At 46.1% G+C, this 24,651-nt stretch overlaps 1 protein-coding gene across 1 annotated transcript in view; it reads left to right on the plus strand.

Annotated features, from left to right (window-relative positions):
• The window catches only part of OBSL1 (obscurin like cytoskeletal adaptor 1), a 58,138-nt gene extending 42,966 nt beyond the window's left edge, over positions 1–15,172 (plus strand). The window contains exons 17-26 of the mRNA XM_075319674.1: positions 1,170–1,445; positions 1,541–1,810; positions 3,618–3,884; positions 3,972–4,351; positions 5,553–5,706; positions 5,859–6,020; positions 6,222–6,326; positions 8,657–8,923; positions 9,138–9,407; positions 12,041–15,172. Coding sequence (XP_075175789.1) covers positions 1,170–1,445; positions 1,541–1,810; positions 3,618–3,884; positions 3,972–4,351; positions 5,553–5,706; positions 5,859–6,020; positions 6,222–6,326; positions 8,657–8,923; positions 9,138–9,407; positions 12,041–12,051 — 2,162 coding nt within the window. The 3' untranslated portion in view covers positions 12,052–15,172. The remainder of the gene's footprint in view (positions 1–1,169; positions 1,446–1,540; positions 1,811–3,617; positions 3,885–3,971; positions 4,352–5,552; positions 5,707–5,858; positions 6,021–6,221; positions 6,327–8,656; positions 8,924–9,137; positions 9,408–12,040) is intronic.
• Positions 15,173–24,651: the final 9,479 nt, after the last annotated feature.

Raw genomic sequence — 24,651 nt, forward strand, 5'->3', positions numbered from 1 at the left:
GAATATAACTACTATAATACTGCCCCCTATGTACAAGAATATAACTACTATAATACTGCCCCTATGTACAAGAATATAACTACTATAATACTGCCCCCTGTGTACAAGAATATAACTACTATAATACTGCCCCCTGTGTACAAGAATATAACTACTATAATACTGCCCCCTGTGTACAAGAATATAACTACTATAATACTGCCCCCTGTGTACAAGAATATAACCACTATAATACTGCCCCCGTGTACAAGAATATAACTACTAAAATACTGCCCCCGATGTACAAGAATATAACTACTATAATACTGCCCCTATGTACAGAATATAACTACTATAATACTGCCCTCTATGTACAAGAATATAGCTAGTATAATACTGCCCCTATATACAAGAATATAACTACTATAATACTGCCCCTATGTACAAGAATATACCTACTATAATACTGTTCCTATGTACAAGAATATAACTACTATAATACTGCCTCCTATGTACAAGAATATAACTACTATAATACTGCCCCCTATGTACAAGAATATAACTACTATAATACTGCCCCCTATGTACAAGAATATAACTACTATAATACTGCCCCTATATAGAGTTTATATTTGACTGGAATTTCTCTTGTAATGGTGTAGGGACTGGTGAGGAGATGTCAGTGTAGTGGAGAATATTTTCGGGATCAGCCCATACATCATTTAATGGTTATTATTATTCCACAGAACTTGCTGGGTGCAGTTTCGTTCTAACCTTTATGCTGACACCTGTTGCTCTATTATCTCCCGCACATTATAAAGTCTGATGTGCCGATTACCATAAAAATCAAACATAATAACACGTTGTCTAACACTTCGCCTGCTTGTAGTCAAGCCACTTACATTTCACACCTTTCCATAGACCCTCCTCCTTCGCCCGTCTGTGTCCTTGCTCTGCCTCCTTCCTCCCTCCTGTCATGCCTCCGTTGTGCCTCTGCGAAGCCTCATAACCTCCCTGCTTGCAATGCCTCCCTGTCAGTGCCTAGTCTCAGATGACATTGCCCGTAGTGACGTTTCGTTTGCTGTTTCGGCTTAGAAGGGCTGCACTTCTTCTTGCTTGGCGGTCATTTTTTTTGGTTTTGATTGATCGTATACCAGCTTTGGGGGTTATATCGTTGTCCTCTCTCTTAGCTCCTCCAGTCACCATTGTGGGCAACACAGGAACTCCGGAGCACCATACTTTGGTTACCGGGGATGACCTGGTGCTTTCTTGTGAGCTATCACGCCCAAATTTCAAAGTGCGCTGGCTGAAAGATGGTGAGGAGCTCGTGTCTGGAGGTCGTGTCAAGATCACATCTCGAGGAGTTCACCGTCAACTTAACATACAAAGTGTCCGACCTTCAGACTCCGGGAGGTACACTTGTGATGCCGGCACCGATCAGTTACAGGCAGAAGTCCGTGTAGAAGGTAAAGGCCTTTAGGTCATCTGTGAATCTTATCTTTTTGGGTTCGTTGGTGTGGTCATTGCCCATTGTTTCAATGGTTCTTTCTGTTGTCTTCAGCTCCACGTCAATTGGAATTTATCACTGAGCTTCAGAACATCACAGTCCTGGAAGGAGACACTGCCACCTTTAAATGCGTTGTATCTCCAGAGGATGTGATCCTCAACTGGGAACTCAATGGATCCCCTCTGAATTCAGACCGTAGAGCCAGCATGGCGAGTAATGGACTCTGTCACTCTCTGACTTTGCATGGCTGTCGCCTCTCCGACTCTGGAACCATCACGGCTAACGCTGAAGGGCTCATCTCACGGGCAAGACTAAGAGTCCAAGGTAGGACCATGGGTTGAGTATGAGGTAATATGGCTTTGTTGCCTATCAAACCCCTTGCTTTTGCCCAAGTATGAAATGCATAATGTCTTTAAAAAGTATTGACGCCCATTGGACTTTTTTTTTATAAATGTTTGAAAACACAAAATATGAATTTCACAGAGATGTAGGCTAGAACATCTAGTTTCCATGAAATGTGAATTTCAAATTGGATGTGGAAAGCCGAAACTGACTCCAGCTGGGTACATTTGCATTTTCAATCCAACGGTTGTCCACCAATTTTACAAAACAGTCCCTCAACGATTGTACAGAAAGGGAGTTAGGTCAGAATTGGTTTGTAGGGTCAAAATATTGGTGGGAAGTTGGACAAATTATTTCAGTTAGAGACTGTTCTTAGCAATGGATATATTTTTGTGCCCACAAAGGGCACAAGGGCTGCAGTTGACACATTGTTTTAGCCTTGTATGTCAACTTCAATATCAGCTATTTCAAAGGGTTTAGTTGAGTGGTTACAACAGATACGAGTGTAACAATTATGTAGATATTCTGGAATCTGATCGTATGGAATATACCAAAAACTGAGACAAGGGTTGGGTAAATACTCTGTATTAACAAATAATAAACACAGTGTAAATAACAGAGTATAGCAGAGGCAACTACAAATTAAATGCAAATGCAAACCGTACACAGCAAACAAATGGTGAATATCCAAAAGTAATATGCAGGATTGCACACGGAAAACAAATGGTGAATGTCCAGAATAATATGCAGAATTGCACAACAAATAAATGATGAATGCCCAGAATAATATGCAGAATTGCACAACAAATAAATGGTGAATGTCCAGAATAATATGCAGAATTGCACAGCAAATAAATGGTGAATGTCCAGAATAATATGCAGGACTGCACAGCAAATAAATGGTGAATGTCCAGAATCATATGCAGGAGTAAGCACAGCAAACAAGTAGTGAAATATCCAAAAGTTATATGCAGGTGTAAGCACAACAAACAAGTAGTGAAATATCCAAAAGTTATATGCAGGAGTAAGCACAACAAACAAGTAGTAAAATGTACAGACATTATATGCAGGTGTGCACACAGCACTAATACATGAGAGTCCAGAAGTTATATGCAGGTGTACGCACAGCACTAATACATGAGAGTCCAGAAGTTATATGCAGGTGTGCGCACAGAACTAATACATGAGAGTCCAGAAGTTATATGCAGGTGTGCACACAGCACTAATGCATGAGAGTCTAGAAGTTAAATGCAGGGGTGCACACGGCAAACAAATAGTTCTCAGTGTGCTTCCTAGGGCTGAACAAAGTCCTGCTCACTTCCAGCACACAGTCTGTACAGGTAGAGTCCTGGATGAAGTACACAGATTACTAACAGAGAAACTAGATCTTACAGACCAAGGAAGTTCAGCAGTATTAGCGCTCCTCCTGGGAGTCTTGAAGGGAGGGAACCATAGCCAGGATTGTCGGTTGCAGGCAGCTGAACCGTAATGACGCAGAGCACAGGACTAATATGCAGCAGAAACAAGCCAGAAGTGCCAGCAGCACAAAATACTTGGGCAAGGACTAAATCCTGGACCAGGATTTATAAGCAGGGCAGACAGGAAGTTCAAAGACCAGGCGAGGCAACAGATGCCATCTTGGATGAGGGCAAGAAAACACAATGAGATGTCAAGTTTTTTCTCCTTGTTGTTTATATGCAGTGGCTACATTATGAACTGCCAATAATTTTTTATATTGACATGGAGAGTGCTCTAATGAGACTCATGTTTCTTTTTTTGTTTTTATCAGAGGCTCATGTGATGTTTACTCAAGGTCTGGAGGACAAGGAGGTGGAAGAGGAACAGGACGTCACCTTTGAGGTCCGGGTCACCACTGAAAAGGCAGAAGTCCATTGGGTGAAGCAGGGTGTTGTCATTCAGCCCAGTGATAGATGTACCCTTCAGGAGAGTGGGTACAACCATACACTTACCATCCATGGCATCCAGGCATCTGATCGCGGGCGGTACAGCTGCGAAAGTCTTCATGACCGAACCGATTGCCGTCTAAACGTGCTACGTAAGTATTACAATATGTTTCTTGGAGACATTAATTCTTCTTCCCAGTCTCCTCTTGGTTTACTATATTTGTTACTCTTCACCACAGCCCGAAGTATTGCGGTAAAGAAAGGGTTACAAGACGTGCGATGCGAGGAGGGGAGCGACTTTGAGTTTTCGGTGGAATTGTCCCATGAGGATTTGAAAGGAGAGTGGTGGAAAGGAGGCGTCCGCCTGACCTCCGACGATGGCTGCGTCATCAGATCGAGCGGACGGCAGCATTTTTTACGTCTTGTAGACCTCACACTTCCTGATACTTCAGTGATTGCTTTTACCACTGATACTTTACGCACCATGGGGCAGCTGACTGTCACTGAGCACCCGCTCACCATCATACAGGCGCCACAGGACTTTGTTGTTCATGAAGCCGGGCTAGCGACATTCCAGTGCGAGGTCTCCAAACAGGAGGCCGTTGTGACGTGGAGCAAGGTAACACAAAGGCTTCTTCTTTCTACCATACTGCCCCCTATAGACAAAAATATAGGCATTCACTTATAGATATGAAGAAAGCAGATCATGAAGTGCAGTTGTGACGTCCCAGAGCTATGGGATACACCGTCCCGGGCCGTATATATACGGGGATGCTGTGTCACGGTTGTGTAACGGCCTATGCCCGGTTCCGTGACCATGGGGGTCGCTTTTTAATGGGGAATATGTACAGGGGAGATGAAAGAGTTTGTACTGTGACGCCATTTGCGGGTTGCGGTTATGGTGATGGAACCGCCACTGCACAGTCTGTTACCCCTGGGGCTGATGGTGGTGGCAGCCTGGATGTTAGGCCCTCCGCAAGTAGGGCCGGGCCCCAAGGAGTGGATGGTGGGATCTGGCGCAGAAAGAAGGGAGACCACACGGGACGGTTGGTTCAGACCCCTGGTCCCTCTTGTCCCAGTGCCCTTGTGGTGACCTGGTAGTCTCTTTCCCCGGCACCTCTCACTGGTTGGTGGAACCCAGTAGCTTGGAGCATCTGGGGGTCCCTTACTTTCTGTCGGCAGTCTCTTGTCCGTACGGTGGGCAGTGCGAACTATGTAGGGTCGGTGTTGTGTTCCGGTCCCTGGATCAATCTTTACTGCTGGTTCCCCCGGATTCTTTGGTCAGTGAAGTCCGTGAAGGTCCCCTGACTGTGCAGGTATTTGTCAGGTTGCCTGAAGCTGTCGCCTGACCTAGGGCCCTGTGCCCAGTCGGTGCTCTGGTTCCAGGGGTACCTAGCTGTAGCCTCACTGGCAACTGGTCTCCTACGCCACCTAGGTCACTGCTACACCACCCTGTCTGGAGACACGTCCATCCCCTTCAACTGTCACCACCGGACTCTCTACTGTCTTTCTGTCTGTCCCCTCCCTCTGGGTTGCCGTCTAGTGGACTGGACTGGCTCCACCTCTGGGCGGCCATCCATTGGGTCCCGGACTAGTCAGTCATCCCTAATTGGGAGTGGGAAACTGGGGATGTTATGTGTTTTGGTGGTACTGGCACTGGTCTTCTAGGTCCCTGAAGATAGGCCCTGCATCTTTGTCAGTATACAGTACCTAGTAGTGCCCTGAGGGGTTCAGGGGCGCTACACAGTTTCTAAACTTTCAGCCTGAGAGTTTTTCACTTTTACTCTGTGATTCTCAGAAATGTTCCGATTTTCTTGCAGGACGGAGAAGAGTTGGTCCTGAGCACATTGTGCCGTATGTTCTCTGTGGGACGACGAAGAATACTTCACATTAGTCAGTGTAGGCCTCAAGATGCTGGGACTTACACCTGCCACGTGGGTGACCTCAGTGCCTCCGCAACATTGCGCGTTCTTGGTACGTCTTCCCAAGCAGATAGGTCAAGTATGCCAAAAATCGCAACTGATGCTAAGTCCTTTATAGTGTTGGACAGAGGTCATTTTGGATGCGTTGGTTTTCTATATCTGAGAAACCAAATGATAAATGTTCTATATTTTCAATTTCAACAGAACAAGAAGCACAAATCCTAAAAGACCTGCAAGACGTTGAGATCGTGGAGAACGAAAATGCAGCATTCATCTGCGAATTATCCTGTGCCCAGGCCAAAGGCGAATGGTTCAAAAACGGAGAGAAAATCAAAGTAACATCCACCACGAAAATCCGCCAAGAAGGTACTGCGTCCTTTAAATAGTTAATTATGTGACATACAGACACATATGGGCCGTTATATGCAGGTTAATGTGTGATCGAAAATCCCTTACCCGCAATATTAATTTGGTCCAATAACAACAACAATACCACGTTACACCACTGCAAGAGACACTTCTCTTCTACTCCGCGGCTTTGTTACATGATATTTCATGTTTCTATAGGAAGAAGACACTTCCTTCTCATTTGTGGAGCTCAGTGTGAAGATTCTGGAGAAATTCTATTTAGAGCCAGAAGAATAGAGTCAAGAGCAAACCTGAAAGTCAAAGGTAAGAAGCGAAATACTGCTCCTATGTACAAGAATATATCTACTATAATACTGCTCCTATGTACAAGAATATATCTACTATAATACTGCCCCTATGTACATATGTACAAGAATATAACTACTATAATACTGCCCCTATGTACAAGAATATAACTACTATAATACCGCTATGTACAAGAATATACAGTTAGGTCCAGAAATATTTGGACAGTGACACAAGTTTTGTTATTTTAGCTGTTTACAAAAACATGTTCAGAAATACAATTATATATATAATATGGGCTGAAAGTGCACACTCCCAGCTGCAATATGAGAGTTTTCACATCCAAATCGGAGAAAGGGTTTAGGAATCATAGCTCTGTAATGCATAGCCTCCTCTTTTTCAAGGGACCAAAAGTAATTGGACAAGGGACTCTAAGGGCTGCAATTAACTCTGAAGGCGTCTCCCTCATTAACCTGTAATCAATGAAGTAGTTAAAAGGTCTGGGGTTGATTACAGGTGTGTGGTTTTGCATTTGGAAGCTGTTGCTGTGACCAGACAACACGCGGTCTAAGGAACTCTCAATTGAGGTGAAGCAGAACATCCTGAGGCTGAAAAAAAAGAAAAAATCCATCAGAGAGATAGCAGACATGCTTGGAGTAGCAAAATCAACAGTCGGGTACATTCTGAGAAAAAAGGAATTGACTGGTGAGCTTGGGAACTCAAAAAGGCCTGGGCGTCCACGGATGACAACAGTGGTGGATGATCGCCGCATACTTTCTTTGGTGAAGAAGAACCCGTTCACAACATCAACTGAAGTCCAGAACACTCTCAGTGAAGTAGGTGTATCTGTCTCTAAGTCAACAGTAAAGAGAAGACTCCATGAAAGTAAATACAAAGGGTTCACATCTAGATGCAAACCATTCATCAATTCCAAAAATAGACAGGCCAGAGTTACATTTGCTGAAAAACACCTCATGAAGCCAGCTCAGTTCTGGAAAAGTATTCTATGGACAGATGAGACAAAGATCAACCTGTACCAGAATGATGGGAAGAAAAAAGTTTGGAGAAGAAAGGGAACGGCACATGATCCAAGGCACATCACATCCTCTGTAAAACATGGTGGAGGCAACGTGATGGCATGGGCATGCATGGCTTTCAATGGCACTGGGTCACTTGTGTTTATTGATGACATAACAGCAGACAAGAGTAGCCGGATGAATTCTGAAGTGTACCGGGATATACTTTCAGCCCAGATTCAGCCAAATGCCGCAAAGTTGATCGGACGGCGCTTCATAGTACAGATGGACAATGACCCCAAGCATACAGCCAAAGCTACCCAGGAGTTCATGAGTGCAAAAAAGTGGAACATTCTGCAATGGCCAAGTCAATCACCAGATCTTAACCCAATTGAGCATGCATTTCACTTGCTCAAATCCAGACCTAAGACGGAAAGACCCACAAACAAGCAAGACCTGAAGGCTGCGGCTGTGAAGGCCTGGCAAAGCATTAAGAAGGAGGAAACCCAGCGTTTGGTGATGTCCATGGGTTCCAGACTTAAGGCAGTGATTGCCTCCAAAGGATTCGCAACAAAATATTGAAAATAAAAATATTTTGTTTGGGTTTGGTTTATTTGTCCAATTACTTTTGACCTCCTAAAATGTGGAGTGTTTGTAAAGAAATGTGACAATTCCTACAATTTCTATCAGATATTTTTGTTCAATCCTTCAAATTAAACGTTACAATCTGCACTTGAATTCTGTTGTAGAGGTTTCATTTCAAATCCAATGTGGTGGCATGCAGAGCCCAACTCGCCAAAATTGTGTCACTGGCCAAAGATTTCTGGACCTAACTGTAACTACTATAATACTGCACCTATGTACAAGAATATAACTACTATAATACTGCCCCTATGTACAAGAATATAACTACTATAATACTGCTCCTATGTACAAGAATATAACTACTATAATACTGCTCCAATGTACAAGAATATAACTACTATAATACTGCCCCTATGTACAAGAATATAACTACTATAATACTACCCCTGTGTACAAGAATATATCTACTATAATACTGCCCCCTATGCACAAGAATATAACTACTATAATACTGCCCCCTATGTACAAGAATAAAACTACTATAATACTGCTCCAATGTACAAGAATATACCTACTATAATACTACCCCTGTGTACAAGAATATATCTACTATAATACTGCCCCCTATGCACAAGAATATGACTACCATAATACTGCCTATGTACAAGAATATAACTACTATAATACTGCTCCTATGTACATGGATACAATTACTATAATACTGCCTCCATCTAACCTTCTCTTTAGAGCTACCTGTCCGCATTGTAAAATCTCTGAGGGACAAGACGGCTCTACAAGGTCATCGTGTCATATTTGAATGCAAGGTCAGTCCGGCCCGAGCTCGGGTAAGTTGGTTGAAAGGCAGCCAAGACATTGTTCCTTCTGACAAGTACCAGATCACCTGTGAAGATGCCTTTCGAACACTATTCATCAATGACGTTGGCCCAGAAGATGAGGACGTCTATACTATGAAGACCACGGGGGGCCAGACCTCCGGCCGGTTACTGGTGGAGGGTGAGCACCTACTAATTGAAGAATTGAAGAGGCAGGAATATTATTTATCCCATGATTTACCTCTGACTATGTATGCTATTTTACATCATACAGTAGTACCTAAAAACCCTTTTATTTTTATGGTATACCTCACAGCAGAATGCTATTCTGGGGAAATACTGGTAGGAGAGTTACCAAAGTATATTCTCTAAATCTTTCATCCGATTGGTTTCAGGTTTATCCGTCCAACTATATAAAAACCTGAGAGATGTAACAGTGACGGCCCCCCAGGACGCTTGTTTCGAGTGTGAGGTCTCCATTCCTCCGTCCAGACCTCCACAATGGAGTCTAAATGGGGTCATGTTGCACAACGGTGGTGACATCGCTATCGAGGTCAGAGGGAATCGGCACAAACTCACCCTGTGGAATACATATCCTGCAATGTCAGGAACCGTCAGATTCACAGCTGGGAAAACACGTTCCGAAGCAAAACTCGTCGTGCAAGGTAACAAATCGCTCCGTACACAGCGACACACAATCAGATGCACAATCTACAATCAACCAACCATTGTGAATCCCTGTTAGAATAGCGGCGGAAAGGGGCTCCTTTGCTGTCCGACATGCCCTAGACTATCCCTAACCTCAGGGTTACTCCTGATGGTGGAGATGCCTGAGTCTCGTTCCTGGCTATGCTCCTGACCAGTACTACCCTGCTTCCCCTCTCCCATCCGGGAAGGACGGGGCAGGAGTGTGATGGAAAAAAAGATAGAGACAGACGAGTGAAAACCAAAACTGTGACACACTGCACACATAGGAATAGACAATGAGAGACTTAGGAGAAAAGCAAGAGCAGGAAAATAGAAACAAAAAGGCAACAAGGGTTAACTCATCAATCACACTCAGCAACAAGTATAACAACCACCAGATAGTGTGAATCACAACACTCCCCCAGACCAGCTAAGATAAACTATAGCTGGCTTAGGTGGAAGGATCCAGCCAGCATATATAGGAGGGGAGCAGATTTGATTGGTTTCTTCATAACATGTGATCAAAAGGAACAACAAGTAGACTAGCAGAGACTTAAGCGGGCTTTACACGCTATGATATCGTTAATGAATTATCGGCGGGGTCACGTTGTTTGTGACGCACATCCGGCGTCATTAACAATATCGCAGTGTGTGACACTTATGAGCGACCTTAAACGATCGCAAAAGCGGTCAGAATCGTTTGCCGCGGAGAGGTCGTCCTGAAACAAAAAATCGTTCTCTGCTTATTAGCGATGTTATTTGTCATTCCTGCGGCAGCACACATCACTGTGTATGACACCGCAGGAGCGAGGAACCTCTCCTTACCTGCGTCCACCGGCAATGCGGAAGGAAGGAGGTCGGCGGGATGCTACGTCCCGCTCATCTCCGCCCCTCCTCTTCTATGGATGCTCGCCTTGTAACGTTGCTGTGATGCCGCACGAACCGCCCTCTTGGAAAGGAGGCGGTTCGCCGGCCAGACCGACATCGCTGACCAGGTATGTGCGTGTGACGCTACCGTAGCGACAATGTTCGCTACGGCAGCGATCACCACATATCGGCCGTACGACGGGGGCGGGTACTATCACGCTCGACATCGCCAGCAAATGCTAGCGATGTCGTAGCGTATAAAGCCCGCTTAACTCTTGCTAGCCTGCCTATGAACTACCACTCTGCAGCTTAATGCCGGTTCTGATCACAGACACCAGAGAAGTTGTCGGGCGGAGTGTCAAAATCTGTAGTCTGAACAAACCCCAACGCCGCCATGACAGTTTGTAAAAATCTCCTGGTGACAACCCCTATATTCATAATGTGCTTGAAGTCCATGGCTCAAAAAGAGAAGTAGGAGTAAAGATCGCCAGAGTCCTAGGTTCCTCCATCTGGGCAAGAATCCATTGCAAGTGATTGGCTCCAAATGGGGTTGTCTTCTGCTAAAACTTTGAGGTCCATTTTCGGGTTAGAACCTGGACCCACAGGACGATCCTCTGTTGCTCTGGCTGGCTGGGATAGTCTAGGATCGTCAACCATATATATTTTATGGGTACATTATAGCACTAGAGGATAAAGATCACCACTGACTCCACCAACGTCCCTCAACGTCTCTTAGGGGTACTTTGCACACTACGACATCACAAGCCGATGCTGCGATGCCGAGCGCGATAGTCCTCGCCCCCGTCGCAGCTGCGATATCTTGTGATAGCTGCTGTAGCGAATATTATCGCTACGGCAGCTTGACATGCACTCACCTGCCCTGCGACGTCGCTCTGGCCGGCGACCCGCCTCCTTCTTAAGGGGGCGGGTCGTGCAGCGTCACTGCGACGCCACACGGCATGCGGCCAATAGGAGCGGAGGGGCGGAGATGAGCGGGATGTAAACATCCCGCCCACCTCTTTCCTTCCGCATATCCTACGGGAGCCGCGGTGACGCAGGTAGGAGATGTTCCTCGCTCCTGCGGCTTCATACACAGCGATGTGTGCTGCCGCAGGAGCGAGGAACAACATCGGACCATCGCGTCAGCGTAATTAAGGAATTCGCCGACGCTACACCGATGATACGATTACGACGCTTTTGCGCTCGTTAATCGTATCATCTAGGATTTACACACTACGATGTCGAGAGCGACGCAGGAAGTGCGTCACTTTCGACATAACCCCACCGACATCGCACCTGTGATGTCGTAGTGTGCAAAGTACCCCTTATCCCATTCACCAATGCTAACGAGATTCTGGATGGGCCACAGAACTCAGAATAGTGGAAGAATAGAAGCCCAAATACCTGCGAAAAATCAAACAAATTTTCCAAGTACACTACACACGAACCTTACATTGCTAACACTCGGCTTCTGGGTAAGGGAATCGAGTACACGACGACATGTTGCTCTGATGACGTCCACCTACTGGGACTTCTCATAATCCTCCCCTGGACATCTGCATCAGCAACGTGTCTCTGAATACATTGTATCTATATTTTTTTTATCAACCTGCTTTTTCTTGTGTTTCAGTGAATGATCCTGTGTGTCCATCAGGCTCCACGATCACAGTACTCCCTGTTGGACACACACTGGTTTTCATGCCCCACCATGTAATTATGTATTTTCTTTGCTTTTGTCTTTCAGCAGAACAATAGTAAAACGTGTCAGCTTATCGGCCTGCAGAATCCAGCGTCACCTCCTCCATAAGTGTTAGCAATGTTTCCGAGCCCGAGTTCCTCTCCTCCCAGCCCCAAATTAGGTAGAGCAGTGCTCATACCAATGCCAAGTGCCAAGGCTTGATTGAAGCCAGGCTTTTCTTATTAATGAGTTTTGAACCCTTCTATTCTCATCACTCGTTAATTTATTTCTACACCTCACTTTAAACCTTGAGACAAGGAGAGCGACTGGTGGATGGAGACAAGGGACGACGACATGGATAAGATGGCTCTATTGGAGTGGTACAAGAAGACACAGGACTATAGGAAAAAGGATGATAAAGGGAAAAGGTGGTCAAACAATGCTTCACATATAGGTGTGTTTTACCCAAACGGATCCATAGAATCTTCTACAAACTATTGGGGGTGCAATATCTAGGAAATGTTGTGATACCGCCAACTACTTCTACCTAAACCTGGCCTCCTCTTGGGGATTAGTGGTTTCCAACTGTGGCTGTCAGGGCATGCTGGGAGAGTTGGCAGCTGGAGAGCTGTAGTTGGAGACCAGTGTTGTAAATGTATCTAGGAAGAGCTCAGTTGCAGCCTCAATTTTTAATAACTATGGGGCAATAGCTCGGTCACCGGGTCATTGACATGAAAATACCCAAAGCCTATTAGTCACATCTACGGTTTGTAGGTAAAGGGTCCACTGCATGATTTAGTAGTCACATTCCACTGTGGAATACCTTCAGATCAGTAGGGTGATGACTACATAATAGGTTTGGGGGGCACAGATCACAAAAATATTAAGATTTTGGGAAAACACACCTATGAAATAAGCATCTTAATTACCTGGAGATACAGTGAGATATTATTTGTTGTTGACCCCAAATTCTGCTTTTAAGAACAATCACTCGCTAAAAATATTTCATATTTATTTCTATTTTTCTTTAACCTGGTGTAAATGCCGCTGTTCTCCTGAATCCTACATAGTTTTTCCTTTGTTCCTGCGCTTCTCCTTTCCTGAGATATTGCGCTCTTTTCCCAGTATACAAATCTAATCTGTCATGGTTCTGATTTTCGGCGCTCTGCTCCCCTGCAGAGCCGCTGCTCTGTTGTTGTTTGTGCTCCAGTGGACGGGTTGTTTCCTAGCCATGGCTTCTGCATTGGGGCTGGGAGGGGTCTATTCACAGGCGCCTCGTTTCAGTTGATTGCTCTGCTTTATTAGGGAGAGATCTCGCTCGGAACGCTGTCAGTTGTAGTTCCTGTTCCGCAGTAAGTGCTTCTGGCTCCCATAGTGTACAGTTCAGATCTTGTCTCTCAACCCCGGATCTTAGCTACCCTTCGCCGTCTATTCCCTCTGATTCAGACGCTACCTCCTGACTTTTAAATTGCAGCTTGTACCAAGACCTCGGCTTTATACCTGTTTTCATATGTGACCACTTGGCTCCTGACCTCCGGCTAGTACCGTGACCTCGGCTCTGCTTTCTCCCTGTGTTCCTTATGTTACCTCCTGGCTCCTGACCTGTGGCTCATACCCTGACCTCAGCTCTGCTTTCTTCCTGTGTTCCATATGTGACCTCCTGGCTCCTGACCTTCAACTAGTACGCTCATCTCAGCTCCGCTTTCTCACTGTGTTCCATATGTGACCTCCTGGCTCCTGACCTTCAACTAATATGCTGACCTCAGCTCCGCTTTCTCACTGTGTTCCTTACGTTACCTCCTGGCTCCTGACCTGTGGCTCATACCCCGACCTCAGCTCTGCTTTCTTCCTGTGTTCCATATGTGACCTCCTGGCTCCTGACCTTGGCCTAGTACACTGACCTCGGCTCTGCTTTCTCACTGCGTTCCTTACGTTACCTCCTGGCTCCTAACCTGTGGCTTGTACCCTGACCTCGGCTCTGCTTTCTCCCTGTGTTCCTTACGTTACCTCCTCGCTGCTGACCCCTGGCTTGTTAGACTTCTCGTCTGTTTACTACTTACTAGATGTATCTAGTGATTGACCGTCACAATCTTTTTTAGGCAACTGGGAGTGGTTTTCAAAAAAATATAGTCTAGAGTTGAGGGCCACACCCACTTGGTTAAAAAGGCTAGGTTTATATAACAGGAAGAGAGGTTCATATCTCAGGATAGGAAAAGCACAGAAGAAAAAGGAAAAGAACGCCAAATTCTGGAGAGCAACGGCCTTTACACCAGGTTTACTAAATTATGTTAAAGGGTCACTTTTGACTTTTGATTGCTACTTCCAGTAGGGGGTGCTAGAGTTCGTCCTCTTCCTCCCTGAAGAGACAATTTGCGTATTTAAGACAAGTGATTGATTTTTTTTAAATGGGAAATTCAGTGAAAGTATCTTCAGATTGGTAAAGATTGTCGTAGAGCAGAATTGCCAACTCTTCAGGAAAATGCAGAAGGCTCCTGGAAAAAAAATGGATACTTCTCAGACTCCTGGAAGAATCATCAAATCTCCTTGATTCCACCAAAAATGTTTGTATCCTTCTGGAATCCAGAGATCCTTGAAGGTTTCTTTGGTGTCTTGGGGAGGCGGGGGACTGAGATAAGGAATGGACGGGACCTTGAAATGGGGAGTGGAATAAGCATGGAAATTTTTAGCTCCGTGCACCCCTAACCTCGCGGACGATGTGATCTGAGACCACCGCTGAATGGTGGGGTTCTATCGAGCGCTCCCGACCCTTTAAAACAGCTTAGATCGGCTCTTTTCTTAGAGTGCTGTGAAGTCTCCGTGTTGTGCCAAAGGGGCTTCTGCGCTCTGCATAACCCTACATTGCAGGTTTCTCACCTCTCAGGAACACATTTTCACTGGACTGCCCCTTAAAGCTTCCAAGAGAAGATGGAGAATATAGTGCTAGACTGATAAGAGAAGGTAATAACGTTTGTTTTATAAAAATTCCAAAAAATATTGAAAGATAATGCGGAATATTGCACTCACAGAGAGATGTAGGATGAAGGGAACGTGTATTTTGGGGACTGATTGACGTGGGTTAATGTATTCGCACACTGCTGGGGCTTTGGTTCCCCCGGAAGATGTGAGACTGTCTGTACATGTCACTCCTCCTGTGTACTCTCCACTTTTGGCCTATGCTAATAAACCTGTCCCTCTGACTCCTTGTCTTTTTTTTTCTGAATGCTGCAGGTGGTTGCACCTGCGATAGGTCAGGGGTAGAAGCCCTAAATTGTTGTGTGCACTACCTGCATCCACCACTAGGGGAGCTCTCTGTTGGGTGGCTAATGGGTCCCATTGCAGCCGCTGTGGCAGAGGCTCCTAGGTCGCAGCGCAGCCTGCTGTTAACTCCTTGTGCCCCGGTCACCACTCCAGTGCATTTATACAGGACAAGTCCAGTCATACACTGACACGATGACTTTGTTATGTAGCACCCAGAGAAGGAGGTACTCGGTCCCGGGTAGTAACAATGGGAATGTCACTCTGGTGGCCGTTGCCCGTGCCCTGGGCCCCTTTTGTAATGGGTGGTATTTACAGGGGAGTTAAGAGTTTTTGTCATGTGACGCCACCTGTGGGTTGCGGTTAAGGATGGAGAACCGCCGCTGCTGAATGTGGGTATTCCCAGGGCTGGTGGTAGTGGCAGCTGTGATGGTAGGCCCTCCACAGGTAGGGCCGTGCCTGGGAGATGTAATGGGGGCAATAACGGACACCACACCAGGTTGTCTTTAACAGTCTCTACTCACTGTGGACCCAGGGGTTGCTGGTTCAGGTCCCCAGAGGACCAATGCCAATGTAGTGACCCAGGTTGCTCTGTCCCCGGCACTTTCAGTTGATTGGGTCCCCAACTGTCCCTTTTGGGTTACAGTCTCCTCCGTACGGCGGGCAGTGCGGACCCTGTGGGGAGGTAAGTGTCCGAACCCCGATCCTAGTTTACTGCGGATGCCCCCGGATTATTTGTTCGGTGAAGTCCATGAAGGTGTCCTCACCGGGCAGGTATTTGCCAAACAGTCTAAAACTTGTGCTTGACCTAGGACCCTGTGCCCCGTGTGTGCTCCGGTCCCAGCGGTATCCCGGTACCCGTCCTGGCGACCTCTCTCCTGTGCCCCGGGGTCACCGCTGCATGGACCCAGCTCAGGCACGTCCGCACACCTCTCCTGTGTGCCACACTTTTCTCACTCCCGACTGACCCCTCCCACCAGGCTGACTATACCCAGAGACTCGTTCCCATGGCAACCATCCCCTTACATGGTTAACCCTCTATGCCCAATGTGGAGTAGAGAACTAGGATTTTGGTCATGTTTTGGTGGTATCGGCATTGGTACTCCAGATCCCAGGGGGTGGGTCCTGCATTCCCTAGAGTATGCAGTTCCCTGTAGTGCCCTGAGGGTATCAGGGGCGTTACAGTTACACGAGAGTCTTTTGCAATCACTGGAACTTTAATCTTCACAACATCTCACATCTTGCGGGCGCTGCTTCTAACCCCGTCGGGGTTCCCTTTAGTTTCCATTACATAGTGCAATTTACTGGTTGACCTCTTCCCTGGCACCTGGGTCTCAGAAAGCACCGCTAGGCCTCTCATCTCTTCCTTAGACATTACAGTGCGTGGCAGGCTCATCTTCTGCTCACACGCCCGGTTCCCACCCTATCCTTAGGGGCACACTAACCGTCAGTCTCTTGAAGGGAATCGTCGGGAATTCTTTCCAGGGAACGGACGCCACTCACACCGTCTGGAATAAACCCACTTGCAGGGGACGTAGATATCTTCAGTCCTACTCTTTCAGGACCCCACGTGTCCGGGGTATGAGTTTGACCCTGAGAGTCTGGTTAAATCAATCGTTTCTCCTACTTGGGACTCTCCTGTCCTCTTCCTACAATTTGCCCCTTTGTAACGTCCCACCCTCCCGGTAACTAACCCCTTCCCACCCAAGGGGCACCAGGAAAACAGTCACTTGGGTCACACAACAAACCTCACTAAACTTTATTACACATCTACATACACTGCCTGTCACCTCTGCGGGGGTGGCAGAGCACTGTACCCCCTTACATCTCTACAGATGTATTTATTGATGTACTGAGCTCCCTCTAGTGATGGCTCCTGGGAACTGAAACTATACAATTGAATAAGTGAGAAAATAAAGAGCAATGATGGGCTTCACATTAATAAGGTGGAATACAAATCATGCAACCGCATCATACAATATTTCACACAGCCTGCGGTCTGGAGCTGTCTTATAATGTGTATTAAGTGTCAGATCATCAGGCCTTTGGCTCTCAATCACTGAGCTGCTTATATGAAATGTAGCTGAGATGTTTCTGCAGAATTTCTGGGTAAAGGTTTGGGAATTTTCTCCTGGCTTTTGGCCACATAACACAAGTTGCAGTTAAATGGCCTTGATACGAGCGATGACGCAGGTTCTGTTTTACCAGGAGCAGAACTGTCCAATTACTATTTTCACCGCGTATAGTCTTGTATGGTCTAGAAGTGCGAGAAATCAATGCTTGTTCCTTAATTATTGTCTGGTTAAAATTTCCATTGACAGCCATATTAGTTTTCTACACTTAGCCTGTGTTCACACATTGCTTTTTTGCTGTAATTGTGCCTGCAGCAAAACCTGCTCTCTTGGCATTAAAAAAAGCTGCTTCCAAAAAGCATGTTTTGCTGCTTGTTTGCTGACTTTTTTGCTGTGTTTTTAGTTGTGTTTTTGGTGTGTCGTTTGTCTACAGTACATGCTTAAATCAAGTCAGTTTCATTCACCAAGAAAGTGTCAAAAACGTAGCAAATATCCCAGCTGTGTTTGCACTTTCTCATTGCTTTCAACAATGAAAAAAGCGGCAAAAACGCTGAAAGAATTGACATGTTCCTTCTTTGCAGTTTTCCATTTCAATCAGGAAAAAAAAAAGCAAATGTATGCAGGAGATTTCCGGAATCTCATAGGTTTTGCTGAAACTGGAAGTAGATTTTAATTTGCATAAAACTCATGAAAAAATCCAGAGTTACCTCCTGTATTATACTCCAGAGCTGCACTCACTATTCTGCTGGTGCAGTCACTGTGTACATACATTACATTACTGATCCTGAGTTACCTCCTGTATTATACTCCAGAGCTGCACTCACTATTCTGCTGGTGCGGTCACTGTGTACATATATTACATTACTGATCCTGAGTTACATCCTGTATTATACTCCAGAGCTGCACTCACTATTCTGCTGGTGCGGTCACTGTGTACATACATTACATTACTGATCCTGAGTTACATCCTGTATTATACTCCAGAGCTGCACTCACTGTTCTGCTGGTGCGGTCACTGTGTACATACATTACATTACTGATCCTGAGTTACATCCTGTATTATACTCCAGAGCTGCACTCACTATTCTGCTGGTGCAGTCACTGTGTACATACATTACATTACTGATCCTGAGTTACCTCTTGTATTATACTCCAGAGCTGCACTCACTATTCTGCTAGTGCAGTCACTGTGTACATACATTACATTACTGATCCTGAGTTACCTCCTGTATTACATTCCAGAGCTGCACTCACTATTCTGCTGGCGCAGTCACTGTGTACATACATTACTTATCCTGTACTGATCCTGAGTTACCTCCTGTATTATACTCCAGAGCTGCACTCACTATTCTGCTGGTGCCGTCACTGTGTACATACATTACATTACTGATCCTGAGTTACCTCCTGTATTATACTCCAGAGCTGCACTCACTATTCTGCTGGTGCGGTCACTGTGTACATACATTACATTACTGATCCTGAGTTACCTCTTGTATTATACTCCAGAGCTGCACTCACTATTCTGCTGGTGCAGTCACTGTGTACATACATTACATTACTGATCCTGAGTTACCTCCTGTATTACATTCCAGAGCTGCACTCACTATTCTGCTGGCGCAGTCACTGTGTACATACATTACTTATCCTGTACTGATCCTGAGTTACCTCCTGTATTATACTCCAGAGCTGCACTCACTATTCTGCTGGTGCAGTCACTGTGTACATACATTACATTACTTATCCTGATACTGAGTTAGATCCTGTATTATACTCCAGAGCTGCACTCACTATTCTGCTGGTGGAGTAATTGCATACATATATTACATTATTTGACTTGTACTGATAATAAAATGCTAATACAGAATTCAATTTTAACAAATTTTTCAGAGGAAGGAATCATAAATAATAAAGAAGCAGCACAATCTCACACGAAGCTTTGTTTCATCTACACAAGGTCATGGTTAACACCATCTTATCTGCTCTGAAGCCGCAAACAGATGCATAAAACCTCATAGAAGGATCGGTTCCTCACCAGGGTGTACGTGTTATAGAGGGATCCCAGGAGAGGGGGGTCTACACCCTAATCTCAGTTTTTCCCCTTTCCCTCTATATCTGCTGTGTATTGCAGAAATCGCTCAGTCCTCACAGTTTATTTGGAGAGACACACGGACCATCCAGTCTATATTACTGGGAGAGACACACAGACTTCACATCCAGCCTATATTACTGGGAGAGACACACAGAGCTCACATCCAGGCTATATTACTGGGAGAGACAAACAGAGCTCACATCCAGCCTATATTACTGGGAGAGACACACAGACCGCACATCCAGCCTATATTACTGGGAGAGACACACAGAGCTCACATCCAGTCTATATTACTGGGAGAGACACACAGACTTCACATCCAGCCTATATTACTGGGAGAGACACACAGACCTCACATCCAGCCTACATTACTGGGAGAGACACACAGACCTCACATCCAGCCTATATTACTGGGAGAGACACACAGACCTCACATCCAGCCTATATTAGTGGAGAGACACACAGACCTCACATCCAGCCTATATTACTGGGAGAGACACACATACCTCACATCCAGCCTATATTACTGGGAGAGATACACAGAGCTCACATCCAGCCTATATTACTGGAGAGACACACAGACCTCACATCCAGCCTATATTACTGGGAGAGACACACAGACCTCACATCCAGCCTATATTACTGGGAGAGACACACAGACTTCACATCCAGCCTATATTACTGGGAGAGACACACAGAGCTCACATCCAGGCTATATTACTGGGAGAGACAAACAGAGCTCACATCCAGCCTATATTACTGGGAGAGACACACAGACCGCACATCCAGCCTATATTACTGGGAGAGACACACAGAGCTCACATCCAGTCTATATTACTGGGAGAGACACACAGACTTCACATCCAGCCTATATTACTGGGAGAGACACACAGACCTCACATCCAGCCTACATTACTGGGAGAGACACACAGACCTCACATCCAGCCTATATTACTGGGAGAGACACACAGACCTCACATCCAGCCTATATTAGTGGAGAGACACACAGACCTCACATCCAGCCTATATTACTGGGAGAGACACACATACCTCACATCCAGCCTATATTACTGGGAGAGATACACAGAGCTCACATCCAGCCTATATTACTGGAGAGACACACAGACCTCACATCCAGCCTATATTACTGGGAGAGACACACAGACCTCACATCCAGCCTATATTACTGGGAAAGACACACATACCTCACATCCAGCCTATATTACTGGGAGAGACACACAGAGCTCACGTCCAGCCTATATTACTGGGAGAGACACACAGAGCTCACATCTAGCCTATATTACTGGGAGAGACACGCAGAGCTCACATCCAGCCTATATTACTGGGAGAGACACACAGACCTCACATCCAGCCTATATTGCTGGGATAGACATACAGAGCTCACATCCAGCCTATATTACTGGGAGAGACACACACAGAGCTCACATCCAGCCTATATTACTGGGAGAGACACACACAGAGCTCACATCCAGTCTATATTACTGGGAGAAACACACAGAGCTCACATCCAGCCTATATTACTGGGAGAGACACACAGACCTCACATCCAGCCTATATTACTGGGAGAGACACACAGAGCTCACATCCAGCCTATATTACTGGGAGAGACACACAGACCTCACATCCAGCCTATGTTACTGGGAGAGACACACAGAGTTCCCATCCAGCCTATATTACTGGGAGAGACACACAGAGCTCACATACAGCCTATATTATTGGGAGAGACACACAGAGCTCACATCCAGCCTATATTACTGGGAGAGACACACAGACCTCACATCCAGCCTATATTACTGGAGAGACACACAGATCTCACATCCAGCCTATATTACTGGAGAGACACACAGATCTCACATCCAGCCTATATTACTGGGAGAGACACACAGAGCTCACATCCAGCCTATATTATTGGGAGAGACACACAGACCTCACATCCAGCCTATATTACTGGGAGAGACACACAGACCTAACATCCAGCCTATATTACTGGGATAGACATACAGAGCTCACATCCAGCCTATATTACTGGGAGAGACACACACAGAGCTCACATCCAGCCTATATTACTGGGAGAAACACACATAGCTCACATCCAGCCTATATTACTGGGAGAGACACACAGACCTCACATCCAGCCTATATTACTGGGAAAGAAACACAGAGCTCAAATCCAGCCTATATTACTGGGAGAGACACACAGACCTCACATCCAGCCTATATTACTGGAGAGACACACAACCTCACATCCAGCCTATATTAGTGGGAGAGACACACAGACCTCACATCCAGCCTATATTACTGTGAGAGACACACAGATCTCACATCCAGCCTATATTATTGAGAGACACACAGAGCTCACATCCAGCCTATATTACTGGAGAGACACAGAGCTCACATCCAGCCTATATTACTGGGAGAGACACACAGAGCTCACATCCAGCCTATATTACTGGGAGAAACACACATACCTCACATCCAGCCTATATTACTGGGGGAGAGACACAGACCTCACATCCAGCCTACATTACTGGGAGAGACACACAGACCTCACATCCAGCCTATATTACTGGGAGAGACACACAGATCTCACATCCAGCCTATATTATTGAGAGACACACAGAGCTCACATCCAGCCTATATTACTGGGAGAGACACACAGACCTCACATCCAGCCTATATTACTGGGAGAGACACAGAGCTCACATCCAGCCTATATTACTGGGAGAAACACACAGAGCTCACATCCAGTCTATATCACTGGGAGAGACCCACAGTCCTCACATCCAGCCTATATTACTGAGAGAGACACACAGACCTTACATCCAGCCTATATTACTGGGAGAGACACACAGAACTCACATCCAGCCTATATTACTGGGAGAGACACACATACCTCACATCCAGCCTATATTACTGGGAGAGACACACAGAGCTCACATCCAGCCTATATTACTGGGAAACACACAGACCTCACATCCTGCCTATATTACTGGGAGAGACACACAGAGCTGACATCCAGCCTATATTTCTGGGAGAGACACACAGACCTCACATCCAGCCTATATTACTGGGAGAGACACACAGACCTCCCATCCAGCCTATATTACTGGGAGAGACACTCAGAGTTCACATCCAGCCAGTATTACTGGGAGACACACAGACCTCACATCCAGCCTATATTACTGGGAGAGACACACAGACCTCACATCCAGCCTATATTACTGGGAGAGACACAGAGCTCCCATCCAGCCTATATTACTGGGAGAAACACACAGAGCTCACATCCAGTCTATATTACTGGGAGAGACCCACAGACCTTACATCCAGCCTATATTACTGGGAGAGACACACAGACCTCACATCCAGCCTATATTACTTGGAGAGACACACAGGCCTCACATCCAGCCTATATTACTGGGAGAGACACACAGAGCTCACATCCAGCCTATATTACTGGGAGAGACACACAGAGCTCACATCCAGCCAATATTACTGGGAGAGACACACAGACCTCACATCCAGCCTATATTACTGGGAGAGACACACAGACCTCACATCCAGCCTATATTACTGGGAGAGAGACACAGACCTCACATCCAGCCTATATTACTGGGAGAGACACTCAGAGTTCACATCCAGCCTATATTACTGGGAGAGACACAGAGCTCCCATCCAGCCTATATTACTGGGAGAAACACACAGAGCTCACATCCAGTCTATATTACTGGGAGAGACCCACAGACCTTACATCCAGCCTATATTACTGGAAGAGACACACAGACCTCACATCCAGCCTATATTACTGGGAGAGACACACAGGCCTCACATCCAGCCTATATTACTGGGAGAGACACACAGAGCTCACATCCAGCCTATATTACTGGGAGAGACACACAGACCTCACATCCAGCCTATATTACTGGGAGAGACACACAGACCTCACATCCAGCCTATATTACTGGGAGAGACACACAGACCTCACATCCAGCCTATATTACTGGGAGAGACACCCAGACCCCACATCCAGCCTATATTACTGGGAGAGACACCCAGACCCCACATCCAGCCTATATTACTGGGAGACACACAGACCTCACATCCAGCCTATATTACTGTGAGAGACACACAGAGTACCTCCCCACCCATAAAATTGTAGGCGTTTCAGCCCATGTAGAGGCATTAGTAGGTAGTGATCCAGCATAGAAGATACGCCTTGATGCTGGCTGCTGGGCTTGCATAAAATTGATCTTTTTATATGGTAAGTGTCTCAATTTTTTTTAATTTCTTTTCTTATCAGTAATGCATGTCCAAGTTCCTCTATTCAGGGTCTGTATACCTTAAGGCTACTTTACACACTGCGATATCGGTCCCGATATCGCTAGTGTGGGTACCCGCCCCCATCTGTTGCGCGACACGGGCATATTGCTGCCCGTGCCGCACAACATCGCCCAGAGCCGTCACACATACTTACCTGCCCGGCGACGTCGCTGTGACCGGCGAACCGCCTCCTTTCTAAGGGGGCGGTCCGTGCGGCGTCACAGCGACGTCACTGAAACGTCACTGAACCGCCGCCCAATAGCAGCGGAGGGGCGGAGATGAGCGGGACGTAACATCCCGCCCACCTCCTTCCTTCCGCATAGCGGCCGGGAGGCAGGTAAGGGGAGCTTCCTCGTTCCTGCGGCGTCACATGGAGCGATGTGTGCTGCCGCAGGAACGAGGAACAACTTCGTTACTGCTGCAGTAACGATTTTTAAGAATGGACCCCCGTGTTGCCGATTAGCAATTTTGCACGTTTTTGCAACGATGCAAAATCGCTTATCGGTGTCACACGCAACGGCATCGCTAATGCGGCCGGATGTGCGTCACGAATTCCGTGACCCCAACGACTCCGCATTAGCGATGTCGCAGCGTGTAAAGCCCGCTTTAGCGTTGCATAGTGCTGCTGTATATTTGTAAGCCTCTGATGAGGTATCAGGCAATAATCCCAATCTATAGCCATTTATTATATCTTTGGGTAGGTATACATTTTTCAATTACAGAGGATATACCATAAATACTAGATAGGTGGACGTTCCGCCTTTAGGAGTTTCATCTATTAGGAGGAAGAGGATCCAAAGACTAGTAAAGTTAATGGAGAATGCAGTTTGCAGGAACAATCAGATGGGGATCACTGATCCAACTTTTGTGAATATGACAAATACCCAAAACGAGACATGCTATAAATGCTCCCTCCTGTAGAG

Source organism: Anomaloglossus baeobatrachus, chromosome 7 (genome assembly GCF_048569485.1).
Source record: "Anomaloglossus baeobatrachus isolate aAnoBae1 chromosome 7, aAnoBae1.hap1, whole genome shotgun sequence".
NCBI classification, from domain to species: Eukaryota; Metazoa; Chordata; class Amphibia; order Anura; family Aromobatidae; genus Anomaloglossus; species Anomaloglossus baeobatrachus.